Source organism: Seriola aureovittata, chromosome 21 (genome assembly GCF_021018895.1).
Source record: "Seriola aureovittata isolate HTS-2021-v1 ecotype China chromosome 21, ASM2101889v1, whole genome shotgun sequence".
Taxonomy (NCBI): Eukaryota; Metazoa; Chordata; class Actinopteri; order Carangiformes; family Carangidae; genus Seriola; species Seriola aureovittata.
This window is the reverse complement of record NC_079384.1, coordinates 936,106-950,217: the sequence shown is the minus strand read 5'-3', so window position 1 is coordinate 950,217 and position 14,112 is coordinate 936,106. Positions and strand designations below refer to the sequence as shown.

At 44.2% G+C, this 14,112-nt stretch overlaps 1 protein-coding gene across 1 annotated transcript; it reads left to right on the top strand.

The window, feature by feature from the left end:
- The first annotated feature begins 7,967 nt into the window (after positions 1-7,967).
- Positions 7,968-12,729, top strand: LOC130162985 (nucleoside diphosphate kinase B-like). Its single transcript, XM_056366927.1, has 5 exons — positions 7,968-8,102; positions 10,355-10,487; positions 11,750-11,851; positions 12,039-12,151; positions 12,276-12,729. The coding sequence occupies exons 2-5, from the start codon at positions 10,359-10,361 to the stop codon at positions 12,388-12,390; spliced, it is 459 nt and encodes a 152-aa protein (XP_056222902.1). The 5' UTR covers positions 7,968-8,102; positions 10,355-10,358; the 3' UTR covers positions 12,391-12,729.
- The last annotated feature ends 1,383 nt before the right edge of the window (positions 12,730-14,112 follow it).

Here is a 14,112-nt window from a genome sequence, read left to right as displayed (position 1 = left end):
TGTTGTGTGTGTGTGTGTGTGTTGTGTTGTGTTGTGTGTGTGTGTGTGTGTTGTGTGTGTGTGTGTGTGTTGTGTTGTGTGTGTGTGTGTGTGTTGTGTGTGTGTGTGTGTGTGTGTGTGTGTGTGTGTTGTGTGTGTGTACTTCCTGCAGCTTTTGTCCTTGCGATCTGAATGCACTGCTGGAGAAACCTCTTTATACATCAACTCACTCCCCCCACCCACCCTTCCCCCCTCCCCCCGACAAGACAGCCACCAAATTGGCCGGCCTCGGCACATTACTGGTGCCAGAGAACATCTTAAGTGGTTACAGGCGGACAGGGAGTAGCTGATGTGTGGATAGGTGCGTATAAAAGGCATTTATGAGACAACTTAACAACTTCATCTTACCATCTACTGTACTAAACTCTCGAGCCACCTTCTGGCCTCTCGTGTGGCCGGGAGTGCTGCTAAACTGGATTTAGCTATTCGTGCCCAGCGTGGAGCCCCGTGGTGCTGGGAGCCGGTAATAGCCCACTTTGGGGCTTGGTGGGAGCTTGTCAGGGCGACCTAATGAAGACAAAGGCAGGGTTTGTGGAGCAGAGACACACGGGTGAAACCTCTGCTGTCCTTGACAAATTGTAGGGTTGTAGCTGGTGCTTGCATAGGGGCGGGGGGTGGGGTGGGGGGGTTAATGCGTGGATGCATCTGCACAGTTGAGTTACAGTAAGCAGCATGCATAATTTACATAAAGCTTTCACAACTACACAGCCATTTAACTTTTATGATCATAGGTGTGAACACGGCACACGGCCCTCCACGGGTTCCTATCAGGGCTGCGTTCACTGACTGCTTCTGCTACCTGCACTACAAAACACAGAGGGTTTATCGTTACAATTGCATTATTCACTATTCAATCACATACAAAGGTCATACGCATCAAGAGGGCAATAAAAGTTCCTTCTTACACACCCACACGTTTCTGTGAATTGAGGACAGCACTGAGGAAAGTGATGTCAAAGGACGTGTGAAAGGAAGATCAGCCTATAGTCACGTAACCTTCATGCAGCAGCTACTGTAGGCTGTAATGGGCTGTAATGGGCTGTAATGGGCTGTAATGTGCAACTGATGATCCTGATGCTTGATGAGAAAAACATCATGTCTGACCAGAAGGATTCATAAATCCTGAGAGGATAAAACTCTGTTGATGCAAATGAGACGAGGCTGTGGGTGAAAACATGTGAAGACCCTTTATTAAGAGACGCACTAATGAATATTTACATCACAACAATCAATCAAATGACTGTGAAATGTTAGAAATTCACTAAGAGTTGCACTTCATGCTCTGAAGTACCACCTTACTCACTAAGAGTGATCACATTATTGATCACGTGTACGCTCAGAGAAGGAACAGCCGCTCACAGATATACATCCACTCTACATCCGCCATGTTATACTTAAAAAAAAAAAAACTTTTTATATTTGTTGAGCACCTTTTAAACTTTCCTCACCTCTTTGAGTGACAGGTGGGTGAGCATATAATTGTCACAAACCAGCATGCACCGAAGTCTCGGCTCCACCCACGCCCCTCCTCTTTGACCATGTTTGGATTAGCTGGGAGTTAGTGGTGTAGTCAGACACTGCCAAGATGGCGACGGTGGAGCAGCTCACTCTGAGCTTCAGAAACCTGTGGGTTCTTTATCTACAGTCTGTGGTTCTGCTGTCTCCACTTGGTCAGACAGTGCAGCTTTAAAGACTTGTTTCTAGTGGTATCAGATGATGCTTAAAAGATTCAGAGACTTGTCTTTGGACTTTTCCCCCCAGTTGTTGAAAGTGTCACAACAACATTATAAAGATGCTGCTAGGAAGTGTGAGACCCCCACCCGCCTTGCACCGGAGCTTCACAGGTAATATCCTACTGCTCTCTCACTCCTACAACAGCGCAGCTGCAGCCTCACCTGGCACCACCTGGCACCACCTGAAACCACGATTATGAGTTTGATTGTGAGATAATGGGCCCCAGGCAACGCCGCGTAAAAAGCCCCCACCCCTTTTACAAAGGAGCAAGTCTGAGAGAGACTCACTTTTAGTGTCTCTGTAGTCAGTTTGTGTTTCTTTGTAACTGCTTTGTGTCTCTTTATAGTCATTTTATTGACTCTGCAATCATTTTGAATCTCTTTAAAATTGTTATGTGTCTCTATGGAGTCGTTTTGAATCTCTTAATAGTCCTTTAGCATCTCCTTGTAGTTGTTTTGTGTCTCTTTGTGGTTGTTTTTTGTGTCTCTTTTGTAGTCATGTTATTGACTTCCCAATCATTTTGCCTCCCTCTGGAGTTATTTTGTGGCCATTTTGCATCTCCTTGTAATTGTTTTGCATCTCTTTGTAGTCCCTTTGTGTCTTTTTCTAGTACTTTTATTGACTCTCCGATCATTTTGCATCTCTTTACAGTCATTCTGTTTTCTCTCCAACAATAGATGTTAACTGTCTCTTTGTCCCGTGGGCCCCCTGACCCACCTGAACTCTTGAGCCCCCCGGGCCTGTGCCCAGTGCCCCAAAACACACACATATGCTCGCACAATGTTTACAGCCTTCGCCTGCAGAGATTAGTGGAGTCAAGGGCAAAATTGCAGCAATAAATACGTCTGTGAAGCTGAAACGATGAAGCTGAGCTCACAGTGTCTGCCTATTACAGTAAATCCTAGTGTAGTGCACCTGTCATCTTCTTCTTCCTTACACATGGCTGTGTTTGGTTCATCACTGGAAATTGCTCAGGGTTAGCATGATGTGAATGGGAGGTAAAAAAGGGGGGGGGGGGGGGGGGGCATTTTTTATTTCATGCTATCAGGAGCTGTTGCCAGAAATCCACCTGCAACAGCACATCAGAGGCAGGCAGAGGGGACGACAGCGCTCTGGCTGCAGCCTCCCTGAATGTCAATTCACTTTCAAAGGAAGTGCGACAAAAATTCATTTCAGGGTGGATCTGACACTGCAACAATTCGTTAGCATAACACAAGGCAGTGAATGTGCTGAAAGCTCCTCATTGCTCCAGTTTTTCTCCCCGACAGGAGAGGAGGGGGTCTGGCTCAGGAGCTCTCTGTGTGCTGCCACACTGCCCCCCGGTGGTGGGTGATTGGAACTATAACACTGCGGATGCTTTCTCTACGTTGATGTGCTTTGATGTTGGCTGTGGCAGGGTGTGGCAGCAGCTTCACATTATCTTTATTAAGTCTAAACGGGACTTTATCATTAAAATGAAGTCCCTCTAGTGTGTGTGTGGTCCTGAGTGACCTGCAGTGACCTTCTAATTAAAGAAATTTAATAATATAGATTATGTATATATTCCCTGAATCTGTGAGTCCTGAGTCTGGTGACTATTCCAGTTTCTGTCTGTCTGTGATGTTTTTAGCCGCCATGATGCTGAAGTAAAGTCTACAGTTTAACCGTTTGACATCTGTAAGTGACCGTTGTTAGACAGACTCACACCTGGGTTTAAATGAAGGCCAATCATTTACCCTCTAAAGGGTTGACTGTTTTCTGAGTGATCCAATAAAAATATAGCAGATTTCAGGTAAAAACACTCAGAGAAACCAAATCCTGCAAGGTTTGGATGGTGGGTCCAGGTGGGCGGGGCTTGGTGACTGCTTTGTTGTGACATCACAAAGTTCCAGAAGTCCTGACGGCTGGTTTTAAGGCTCAGTTTCTGAATACAGGCTGTGTGCATTTCTCTGTGGACTGAGGCTTTGATACTTTCACAGTATTAATATAGAAGCTAGAGCTGATCTATAATCTATAATCACACTACACATGGACACAGACCTTTACACTGGAGGAGCTTTAAATCAAGTCTAACTTAAGATATGCACCACAGCTCAGCTGGGATGAGATCTGATGACAGTGAATCTGAATCACGTGTTACACTTTGATAGTCAAGACAGAGTTTAAATTCTGCATGAAGCATTAATGATAATATATATGTATATATATGTTTTTTCATCTGGAGTTAATACCAGGATTATATGGATGGCCCCATAATCTTTCAGAAACATAATCCCACACTGATGGTACAGGGAGTCATGATGCAGGTGGAGAGCGTATGTTGACATCATCATCATCATCGTCAGGAGTGTTGGGCTCATCTGACTTTTTCATAGTTCTTATTCTTCATAGTTACAACGACTCCCTTTTATAAGGTGACCACTTCATAAGGCGATAATATTTAACAACATTTTAATTAGATGAGCAGAGGTCACGTATCGAGTCGTTAAATACTGACGAGTCTCTGACTTTGATGTTGAGGACTAACTAATAAAACTGTACTGCATGAATAAAGTGACTTTGAGAAGACTGAGAGTTACTACAGCCATGCTATTCATGCTAACAGTAGCATGCTGACCTACTGTACATTACCTACAATGTCAATGTCAATTATTTTGATTCTCATTGTCATATTGCACATTAGCCTTTTAGTATATTATCTTGAGTATACCACCCCCACATTTCACCACACTTTATGAGCATCTCACAAATCTCTGAAGCTTTGATTAATTGTTGAGATATTTCAGTCTAGGCCAAAGTGGCCATCTTGTTTTAGCGTGGCTGAAAAGCGAGAGCTGCCATTGGCTGACCCAGGCCTGCCTTCCTGTGTGGACCCCCTGACTGCGTTAAAGTTCAGAGCTTTTCATCCTGAAACGCAGCTCTGACAATCAGAGATGGTTTTACTCTGGGCCTCACACACACACACAACACACACACACACACACACACACACACACATACACACACACAGACACACACACACACACACACACACACACACACACACACACACACACAGCATAAATTATTCAGCTGCTTTCTGCAGCGTCGAGTCATGAGCACAGGTGTGAGAGAAGGGATGAGAGCGTGTGTGTGTGTGTGTGTGTGTGTGTGTGTGTGTGTGTGTGTGTGTGTGTGTTTGTGTGTGTGTGTGGTTAGATCTGTAAATTCTTTATATCATAAATCAGAAAACTTTGTGCTTCATGGGGGGGGGACTCACACAGTCAGAGGCAGTATGGGCTCGTCGTACGTATGGCCTCCTGAAGCGCTGCATGTTTTATTGCAGCGCTGGTTCTCAGCTGTGTTATAATCCCCTGTGGGCTGCAGAGATCTACAGGCTTCATAAACGTGGATCCAGCAGAATTACACTCCTTCATCTGTGTCACTGACCTCTGGTGTAACTCTGCACCTCCAGTCGTGGGCTGACAGGTGAAGCTGGCAGCAGGTGTGGAGATGTGTGTCGAGGTTCATGCATGTGTGCAGCCTCGTCCATGCACCCGTCTTCAGGGTGAGGGGGGGTTTAGAGCAGCGGTTCTCACTCATAAAGGTCGGCGGCCCACGTCTGACCCTGTAACATTGTGGAGGCCAAATGATGCTTCCTCACAGCATCTTTTATTTATAGTGATAATCTTGACTCTCTTTCCTTTTAACTCTTCCTGCTGTTAACCAGCTCTCCATTTTGATTCTGGCATGGATGTGATCTTTTAACACGTGATCAGACTGAGACAGAAACAAGTGTACGATGGGGATATCATAACACTGGCTCATAAATAAAATATATGTGCAGAAATGAAAGGTGTTTTCATGTTCATAAATATCATTTTGTTTTAAAAACATTATTCTTATTTCTAATTATAAAAATTGTGCTATTTTGCAAATGCAATAAAAGCAACCCACCAGTGGCCCCTGGCCCAAAGGTTGGGAGCACCTACAGTATGACACCTGAAAACCCTCATTTGGCTCTTTGTTGAAACAATCTGAGGCAATGAAAAGCTTTTTGTGTCAACATCATTTTACATCAGCCTCCCCCTCTCACAGGCCGAGAGAGCTGCAGCTAAAAGCAAAATAATGACTTTGTATTACGACCCCCCCCCAACTCCCTACTCCCCCCCCAACAAGAAGGAGCGCATCACAAAACACAGACGCCATGCCAATCGTGCCACGCTGTCAGTGTGCCACGCTGCGCACCCCAGGGGGCCGTCGCAGTAAAACAACAACACACACACACACACACAACACACACACACACACACACACACACACACACACACACACATGCACACACACACACACATGCACCTGGAGTGGTGAGGACAGCACTTAACAGTCAGGAGTTTGATCCTGCCAAAGAGCACATGTAAAGGCAGAGTGGGAGAGAGAGAGATGGTTTAATCCTGGCCTTAAGCCCTGGTAAAAATAGGACTGGGAGTAGAACACAGGAGATTAGGTCGAGGGATTAACTCTCCATTTGTTTCCTGGGAGCATCCACTGCTGGAGGTGCAGGAAGGAGGAAGTGTTAGACTGAGGAGAGGAGAGGAGAGGAGAGGAGAGGAGAGGAGAGGAGAGGAAACCAACCAGGAGAGGAAACAGAGGAGGAGAGGAAAGGAGAATAGGAAAGGAAAAGAAACAGAGAGGAAACAGGAAAGGCAGGTAAAGGAAAGGAAACAGGAGAGGAAACAGAGGAGGAGAGGAAAGGGAAGTGTATATGTATATAATATATTTTATCTTTTATGGATGGATGGTTGAGATGTCTGCATATGTGTGCAGAGAGAGAGAGAGAGAGAGAGAGAGCGCACATGTATGTGCATGCATATATCTCACTGAAGGAGTTCTTTCAGTGATGTCAACCAGCAGCTTTTTGAACCTCCACACTTTGTCTTCCACCTTCTAATAATCAGAGTTAATCACAGGCAGCAGAGCCTCCAATAAGAAGCACTCTCTGTATCTCTGGCTCTCACTCACTGCTGCTGCCTCAGCGTTCATTAAAGCCAGTGGCAGCGAGCCGAGGAAGCACACTGTGAAACTCAATGTTTCAAAGCAGATTCAATCTCAGAGGGTTGGTAAAGGCTGACACACGTCATATTTTCTCACTGCTCGGGAGTCGGGCTCAGAAAACTCCATTAATCTACACTGGGTTAAGTGAGTGAGGAGGTAATGCTAGTGCTTAGGTAAGAGATATTCTTCTCAGTGGCCTCAATATCACATGGCGTGTAAAGATTATGTCCATTTATGTTATGCAATGCCTGGTGACTTTATGACTTGTGTGTTGCTCATACCATAAAAGAATAATCATTTTAAAAGCTTCAGTTTGTAGGTTATAGCCTGAGGATATGGGACACTATAAACTGTGTATACACTACATGTGTGCATGGATTTTTTCATGTAAACGCTGCCCCGTGATTTGATGCTGAGAAAACTCTTTTTGCTCAGAATGACAATTTGATTTCTGACACTTTCACTTAATTCTGATGCTGTTTTCCCACCCGCTGGGAACTGAAGGCACATTCTTGTCTGTAACAGGTGAACGCTGGCTGCAGGTTGAGTGACATGAGGGTTATTTGGAAAGGATATAAATCAAGGAAATCTGACCTTTTGTACAAAGGAGTTAAGTTGGTCAAGTTGATCACAACATAGAACATATGTGGAGAGACCATGAAGGAATCAAAGTTATTCACATGCTGCCAAAATAAACCTCTTAGTTAGGAAACTGATATGTTTGAATCACTTCTATCCCCACATCACGTACAAGAAATCTCACGTTGAGTTGTGATCTTGGTTTGTTTTAACCATAAAATTAAATATTAAATAAACATATTAAATATTACATAAACACATTTTATACATGCACTTTTTTACTTGCATATATGCATAATTGTTTATTAAGTTTATTTTTTTCTTTATTTTTCTTCTTTATTTATTCTTCCATTTTCTTTCCTCTGCCTTTTATTTCTATTCTTATTACTGCTCAGTTGTTCCTATAGTTTCTGCATTTATCCTGAATGTGATTTTTGCTTTTTTGACTGTTATAAAGATTGTTAATAAAAAAAAAATAAAGAAAAGTTTTTGGTACTTCCGTGTTGGCTTCATGTTTCAGCCTCGGTTGTTTTGCCATTTGATCTTAACGCCGCTCGCTGCAGCGCGGTGATCTTGGTCACGTGACTGCTGTGCAAATCGCTTTTTATTTTTTGGCCCTGGTGACTTGCCGTTCTTCTGTCTCCGCCCTCACAGATAAAACGCGGCTGCGCAGGCTTGGCAGGTCTTCTTCCACGTTCACCAGAGAACCCGCTGTCTGCCACCGGAGCCGGAGCAAGGTAATCAAGAGTCACTGATCTTTAACGCCGCTCGTACCGTCCATATTTACAGACAGTCACCTCCTCCGCTCCTTTACACTCTTGTTTACACTCTCAGTTTGAAGCCAGCGGTCACTGGTTCTTTAGTGTTAGCCGGTTTTTTCTTCCTGGAGCTTCAGTGCAACTTGGTTTTCTACGACAGTTAAACTTTAAATTCAAGGTGTACGTTTAAAACCTAAATATTGGTGTCGGTGCAGTGAAGCGTTTTCCCGCGGCGCCGCCCCGACATGTTGCATCGGAAGTGATTTTTTTTTTTTTTTTTTTTCCCGCAGCACCGGGAACAAAAGACCATGTGGCTGTGTGTGAAGGCCCGGGCCTGGTCTGACAGTTCCCGGGACACCTCAAAGCTCTGCGGGCTAAATCAATTAGCATAGGAAGCGGTTTCTGGTAATGAGTTGTTATCTAAGGAGCATGAAACCAGCACAGGTGTGTGTGTGTGTGTGTGTGTGTGTGTGTGTGTGTGTGTGTGGAGGCTTAACACCGGCGGCCGAGCGCAGCCGCCGGAAGACCAAACGCCATTTACACCAGCAGCGCTGAAGCCCCCCTTTACGTTGCGTACGTGTCGTCACACGCCGTGCAGGATGCCGATGAAGCTGCTGTGTAATTGCACATCACCTATACAGACCTGAGGCTCATCAGCAGCGTTTCCTGCATGATACTGAAGTGTCTCTGTGCTGCAGCTCGGCCCAGCTACCTCTCCACAGACGGCTCCCACAACTGCACTTCACCTCAGTAATGACAGATTGTAATACTTCAGTTACTGCACGTTCTCGTTTTTCTCAAGAATTGATAATATAGTGTTGATTGCTTTTGCAGTTTTAAATGCAAAGGGGAATACGGAAGTAAAACTGTCTTGAATTGGGCTGCACTGCACTCTTTAATTATATGGGACTTAATTTTGAAATGCATATTGCATTTTTATAATGCACGACACCAGCCAGAGTCCACTGTGGGCAGTTCTTACACTGCAAGGTCATTGAAGCTGGCACAATAGTGGTGTGTTGGCCTGCAGCTAAAGCCTTCTGCAGTTGTTGCCTCTGTCTGCAGAGGGGAAATGTCAAAACATGAGTTTAATGGTAACAATGGAAATGTTGTATTGTTTGAAACCCAGAGTCTTTGTCTCATTCAGGCTCAGGCTGTGTTGGGATCAGGTGCCCTCTATTATATAATGTTTAGGACCCTGATGCCTCTGTTAGTAGGAGGGTTCTTCATGCGTGTCGTTCTCTAAGGATTATTTCCATATTAGACTGTAGGTCTCGGGGTTAATTTATTTTTACATTGGCCTGGTGCTTTTTATTCCTGAGTGGGAATCACGTGAGCAGCCTCGGAGTGGGATGCATACAGTAGAAGAACTTAAACATTAATGTGAGGTTGTCCAAGGTTCACACAGGTGTATAGCTGCACAGAAAAAATGAGACCAATTTCATTGTTTTAATTTTATTTATTTTTAGATTTGGCGTTGGTCTGTATTCTAATTAAGGAAGTTTAAACCACAATAAATCTTACATTTAATTTATCTGCTAATTATGTTCTGTTAACCATTTAAGTTCATTAAATGACAGGAAATAGTGAAAAATGCCTTTTTATAATTTACTACAGTTCAAACAGATTCAACTTCCTGTTTAATGTTTCTTAATGTGAAACTGTAAATGCCAACTCCTTTTTTTTATATAATTTATTTCTGACTGACAAAGTAAAGAGCTGAAATAATCTAAGTTACACTTGCATCTAATTACAATTAATTAATTGAACACTATTTTACTCAAATCAAATGGTTCCAAATTGGAATCTTCTGGAAATTACTAGGAAATTAGAGACTCGTAAAATAGTACTTTTAACATTTTAGTTTTTCTGATGAAATCCAGCTCATGAATGTCTTAAGTCACATGAAACCTGATCAGACTGTGGCAGGTGAGTCTCTGTCCCGGGCTCCGTAGAAACGGTGCAGGGATAAAGGTCTTTACTGTGTGGGCGGGGCTGTCAGTCAAAGTCACAGCACTGCGGTTCAGGTCGGCACACTGTCGACTCTACACTAACCCGGTCTGTGTCGTCTATGCGTTCTCTGTGCAATGGGGTCGGGGCCCTCGGCAGCCGGCCCCACAGACGACTGTGCCAAATGCAAACCAGTGGTGTGAGTGACTCTGGGCTTTTCTCCTCCTGCTGGTTTCACTTGGTTAACGTCTCTTCATTTGTTTGTTCTGTTGTGTTTTCAGAGTCATGGCCGAGATGAAGGAACGCACTTTCATTGCCATCAAGCCCGATGGCGTGCAGAGGGGCATCATCGGAGAGATCATCAAGAGGTTTGAGGTCAAAGGCTTCAAACTGGTCGGCCTGAAGATGCTCCATGTGAGTAAACGGTTGATTTATATTAATGTCACGTTAGCCACAGGGTTTGAAATGAGCTGCTTTCATAATGGTCGCCGGTGTTTATTTTTACTGCTGCAGTTTATGTAGATGATCTTCTGAGTGTGCAGAGTGACAGTTAAGACCTCCGGTGAGCTGATTAGCCTGCTTTGTCTATTCCTGACCGTTGGCACGACCAATCAGCAGCACCGAAGATCCAGGTCTCCTGATCCCCCTAACATCTGATCTGTGACAGAGACGCTGCCTAACTTAACACCACGATCGTGTGGCTCATTTATAAACCTTCATTATGCAAGAATTTATGTGTAAATGATCTTCTGGATCTTGATGCAAAAAAAGCCCCTTTGTTTTTACTGAAGAGAAGATTGACCCACCCGTGAACTGCAGGTGTCGGTGATGCAGCAGGAAGTGTCTGAATCAGCTGAGTCCACAGGAAGTGGGAGAGATTTAGACTGTACAGATGAATGTCGTATTTTCAAGCATTCATTCTGCTGATTTTAAAACGACAAAAAAAACATTGTTTTTAAGTCTTCTGTTTAGAAAGCTGAATTGTTGTGCTGATTCAGGTTCGATGGGTCGGTATCTGCTTACAGGATTTCTGGCTGTTCAGCGTGTGACTTGAGTCTTAACATTGGAGTGGGTTGTGTTGGGAGGTTGTCGTGTGAACAGGACGTGGAGCTGAGGATGAGGGAGGGGCTTGTTGAGGAAAAACACCAGGGAAGCTGCTGAGAACTGAACTGACGGCATTGTTCTTTTCTTTGGTCAAAGAGTGTGTGTCCCCCTGTCCATCTGGCTGATGTCCAATCTGCTTAATAAGATCAGTATCTGTGCTGCACACTGATCTGATTGGTGCATCCTTAGGCTCAGGTGAACAAAGGCAAACAAACATTTAACTGAGGATGTCTCTCACTGAACATACACAGCTCTTAATGCGACTATCGTTGTAGTCTTTCCAGCTTCTTGTGGCTCTTGTAAAGTCACTGTCAACCTGCAGCTTTAATCCATCATGTTGCAGTTAATAAGAACTGACTTGGCTGCAAGTTGTTATGGATTCATACTTTAACAAGGTTGACTTGATTCAGTGGAGACATGAGTCCAGCAGTAGTTTCCCAGTTTACAGCCGAGGTAAAAGCAGCATCTAGGAAAGTGTTATAATGTGTGAAGACAGACGCAGACTCATCTGGTGCCGTAGATCATTCAGATCTCAAAGTGTATGACACTGACGTGTTGTCTCCCTGCTGCAGGCCTCTGAGGACCTCCTCATGCAGCACTACATCGACCTGAAGGACAGACCGTTCTTCCCTACCCTCATCAACTACATGACCTCCGGTCCAGTGGTTGCCATGGTAAGAGACGACACATGACAGATTGTATGAACCTGCGCTGTTGAATCCAAATGAAACCCTGGAGATGAGTTATGAAGCCTGGAACGTGCTCTGCTTGATTGGCTCTTGTGCAAATGAGTGCCTACAGTTTGTCAGCAAAGGCTGCTGGGAAGGTGCTGTCTTCATCTTGTCCCACTTGTGTCCTCAGGTTTGGGAAGGCAAGGGTGCAGTGAAGACGGGCAGGGTGATGCTGGGCGAGACCAACCCTGCCGAGTCCAAGCCTGGAACCATCAGAGGAGACTTCTGCATCGACGTTAGCAAGTGAGTCCTATATACACACACACACACACACACACACACACATACACCAGCAGGCAGACACTACCACTTGTTAGTTCAGACTGAATGTGGGTCTTGTTGTCATTGTTCCTGTTTGTCTCCACAGGAACATCATCCATGGCAGTGACTCAGTGGAGAGTGCCAACAAGGAGATTTCCCTGTGGTTCAAACAAGAGGAGCTGGTCAGCTACACGAGCTGTGCCTTCAGCTGGCTCTACTGAGCGGCCCCAGCGTCTGCAGCGGTCCTCCATCACCGGTTGGAAACAACTCAAACTTTTGCCTGAGACTTCCTGTTTTCGCCCGTAGCCTAGAGGGGAGAAGGACTGACGTCAGGTTCTTCACACCCCGTGGTCGTCACATTCCCCCCCATCCTCTGCCCTCTAACTCATCTTCATACTGTACTGGCATCTGGCCTCTGTGGAGGTCCACGTCTAGTTCATGTTCATTCCTACCCATTAGAAACATTCCTCAATGTACAGTTAATGACTAGAAACTTGTCTTTGACTGTTTTTGTTTAATGGTGATCTGCTTTCCAATAAAATGCACACAATACAACTCACTGTCAGACTGAAGCCTCATTCTGTTTTTAAAATGTCACTCATGTCCATCTTGGATCCATGTTCAGGTCCCTCTTGTTTTGTCCTAGACAGTTTCTGCACTGAGCTGGTAGTGGAGGGACTTTGTCTTTTTAAAGATGTGACCTCCATCTTTCCACTGAACCTGCCTCTTTATCATCAGTAATGACAGGTGTGAACTGTGAACTTGTCTTTAGTCTTTGTAAACTGGGACTAGGAAGTGATCAGTCGGTATGAACAGAATCAGATTTGTCACTTCCATAATATTCCCTTTGCATACGTGAGTGCGAGATATTATTCTCTCCTGGTCAGGGATGGTGTGACACAAACATTCACTAGGACTTCAGGATGAACTGACTTTTTGGTTTTGATTTTGGTGGTCAAAGGTCAGTGACGTCAGAAACGCCACATTGCTCAAGACATGAATTATAAGGCAGACAAACCATGAGGAGGTGATGGTTTTATTCATGGTTTGGATCAAGTATTTTTAGCTCCAGTGGTTTTACTGCAGTTTTTTATACCAGTCCATGGTATGATTTAATGTTAATTATTAGTAAATATTTGGCCATGTCAAAGTACAGTGGTTAGATCATCAATACGAGGTAAGCTGTGGTGGGGGAAAAAAACAAGTACATTTACTGTGGTCAGTACATGTTTGAGGTACTTGTACATTACATAAAGTGTTTTATATTACTCCACTACCTGTTGGAGAACTTCATTTATAGATAGTTACTTAACAGAATAATACACAGACAAAAAAACATCCAGAAGAGCTGCACTGGAATCATCAATTTATTTGATTATATGATCAACATTTGGATCCTGTCCCAATGGCCACCACCCCCCCACTGCGTTCCTGCACAGGACTCTCCCGTCAAAACATCGAGGACATGAGGATCTCCAAAAGACATTTTGAGCCCATTATGTGCTCTGTAAGTCCAGACTTTGCCTTAGGGAATTACCCAAAGTTCATAGCATTGTGACATTAAGCACAGAGTTACCATGGTTATCGGGACGCCCAGAAGTGTAAAAAAAAAGAAAAAAAAAAGAGGTAAACAACCACCATAACAGAACAGTTAACAAGCATGAAAGAGACTAACGCTAATGTTAGCATTACAAGAAAACAGTATGTGACAGAGTAAACACAGCTCAATGTGATTCAGAGCATGAACGTTGACGTTGTCTGTCCTGTGATGACATGATGAATTCAAAATCTGCTTTCACACAATCGGTTAAATCCGTGAGGGTTCAGGGATTAAGCTTTAGGAGGGATGTTGCGATTGGGCCTTGGACAAACTACAGGTTCCTCCTCAGACAAACCCAATTGGCCGAGGCACAGAAGGGAAGTGAAAGTACAGACAAGAGGGA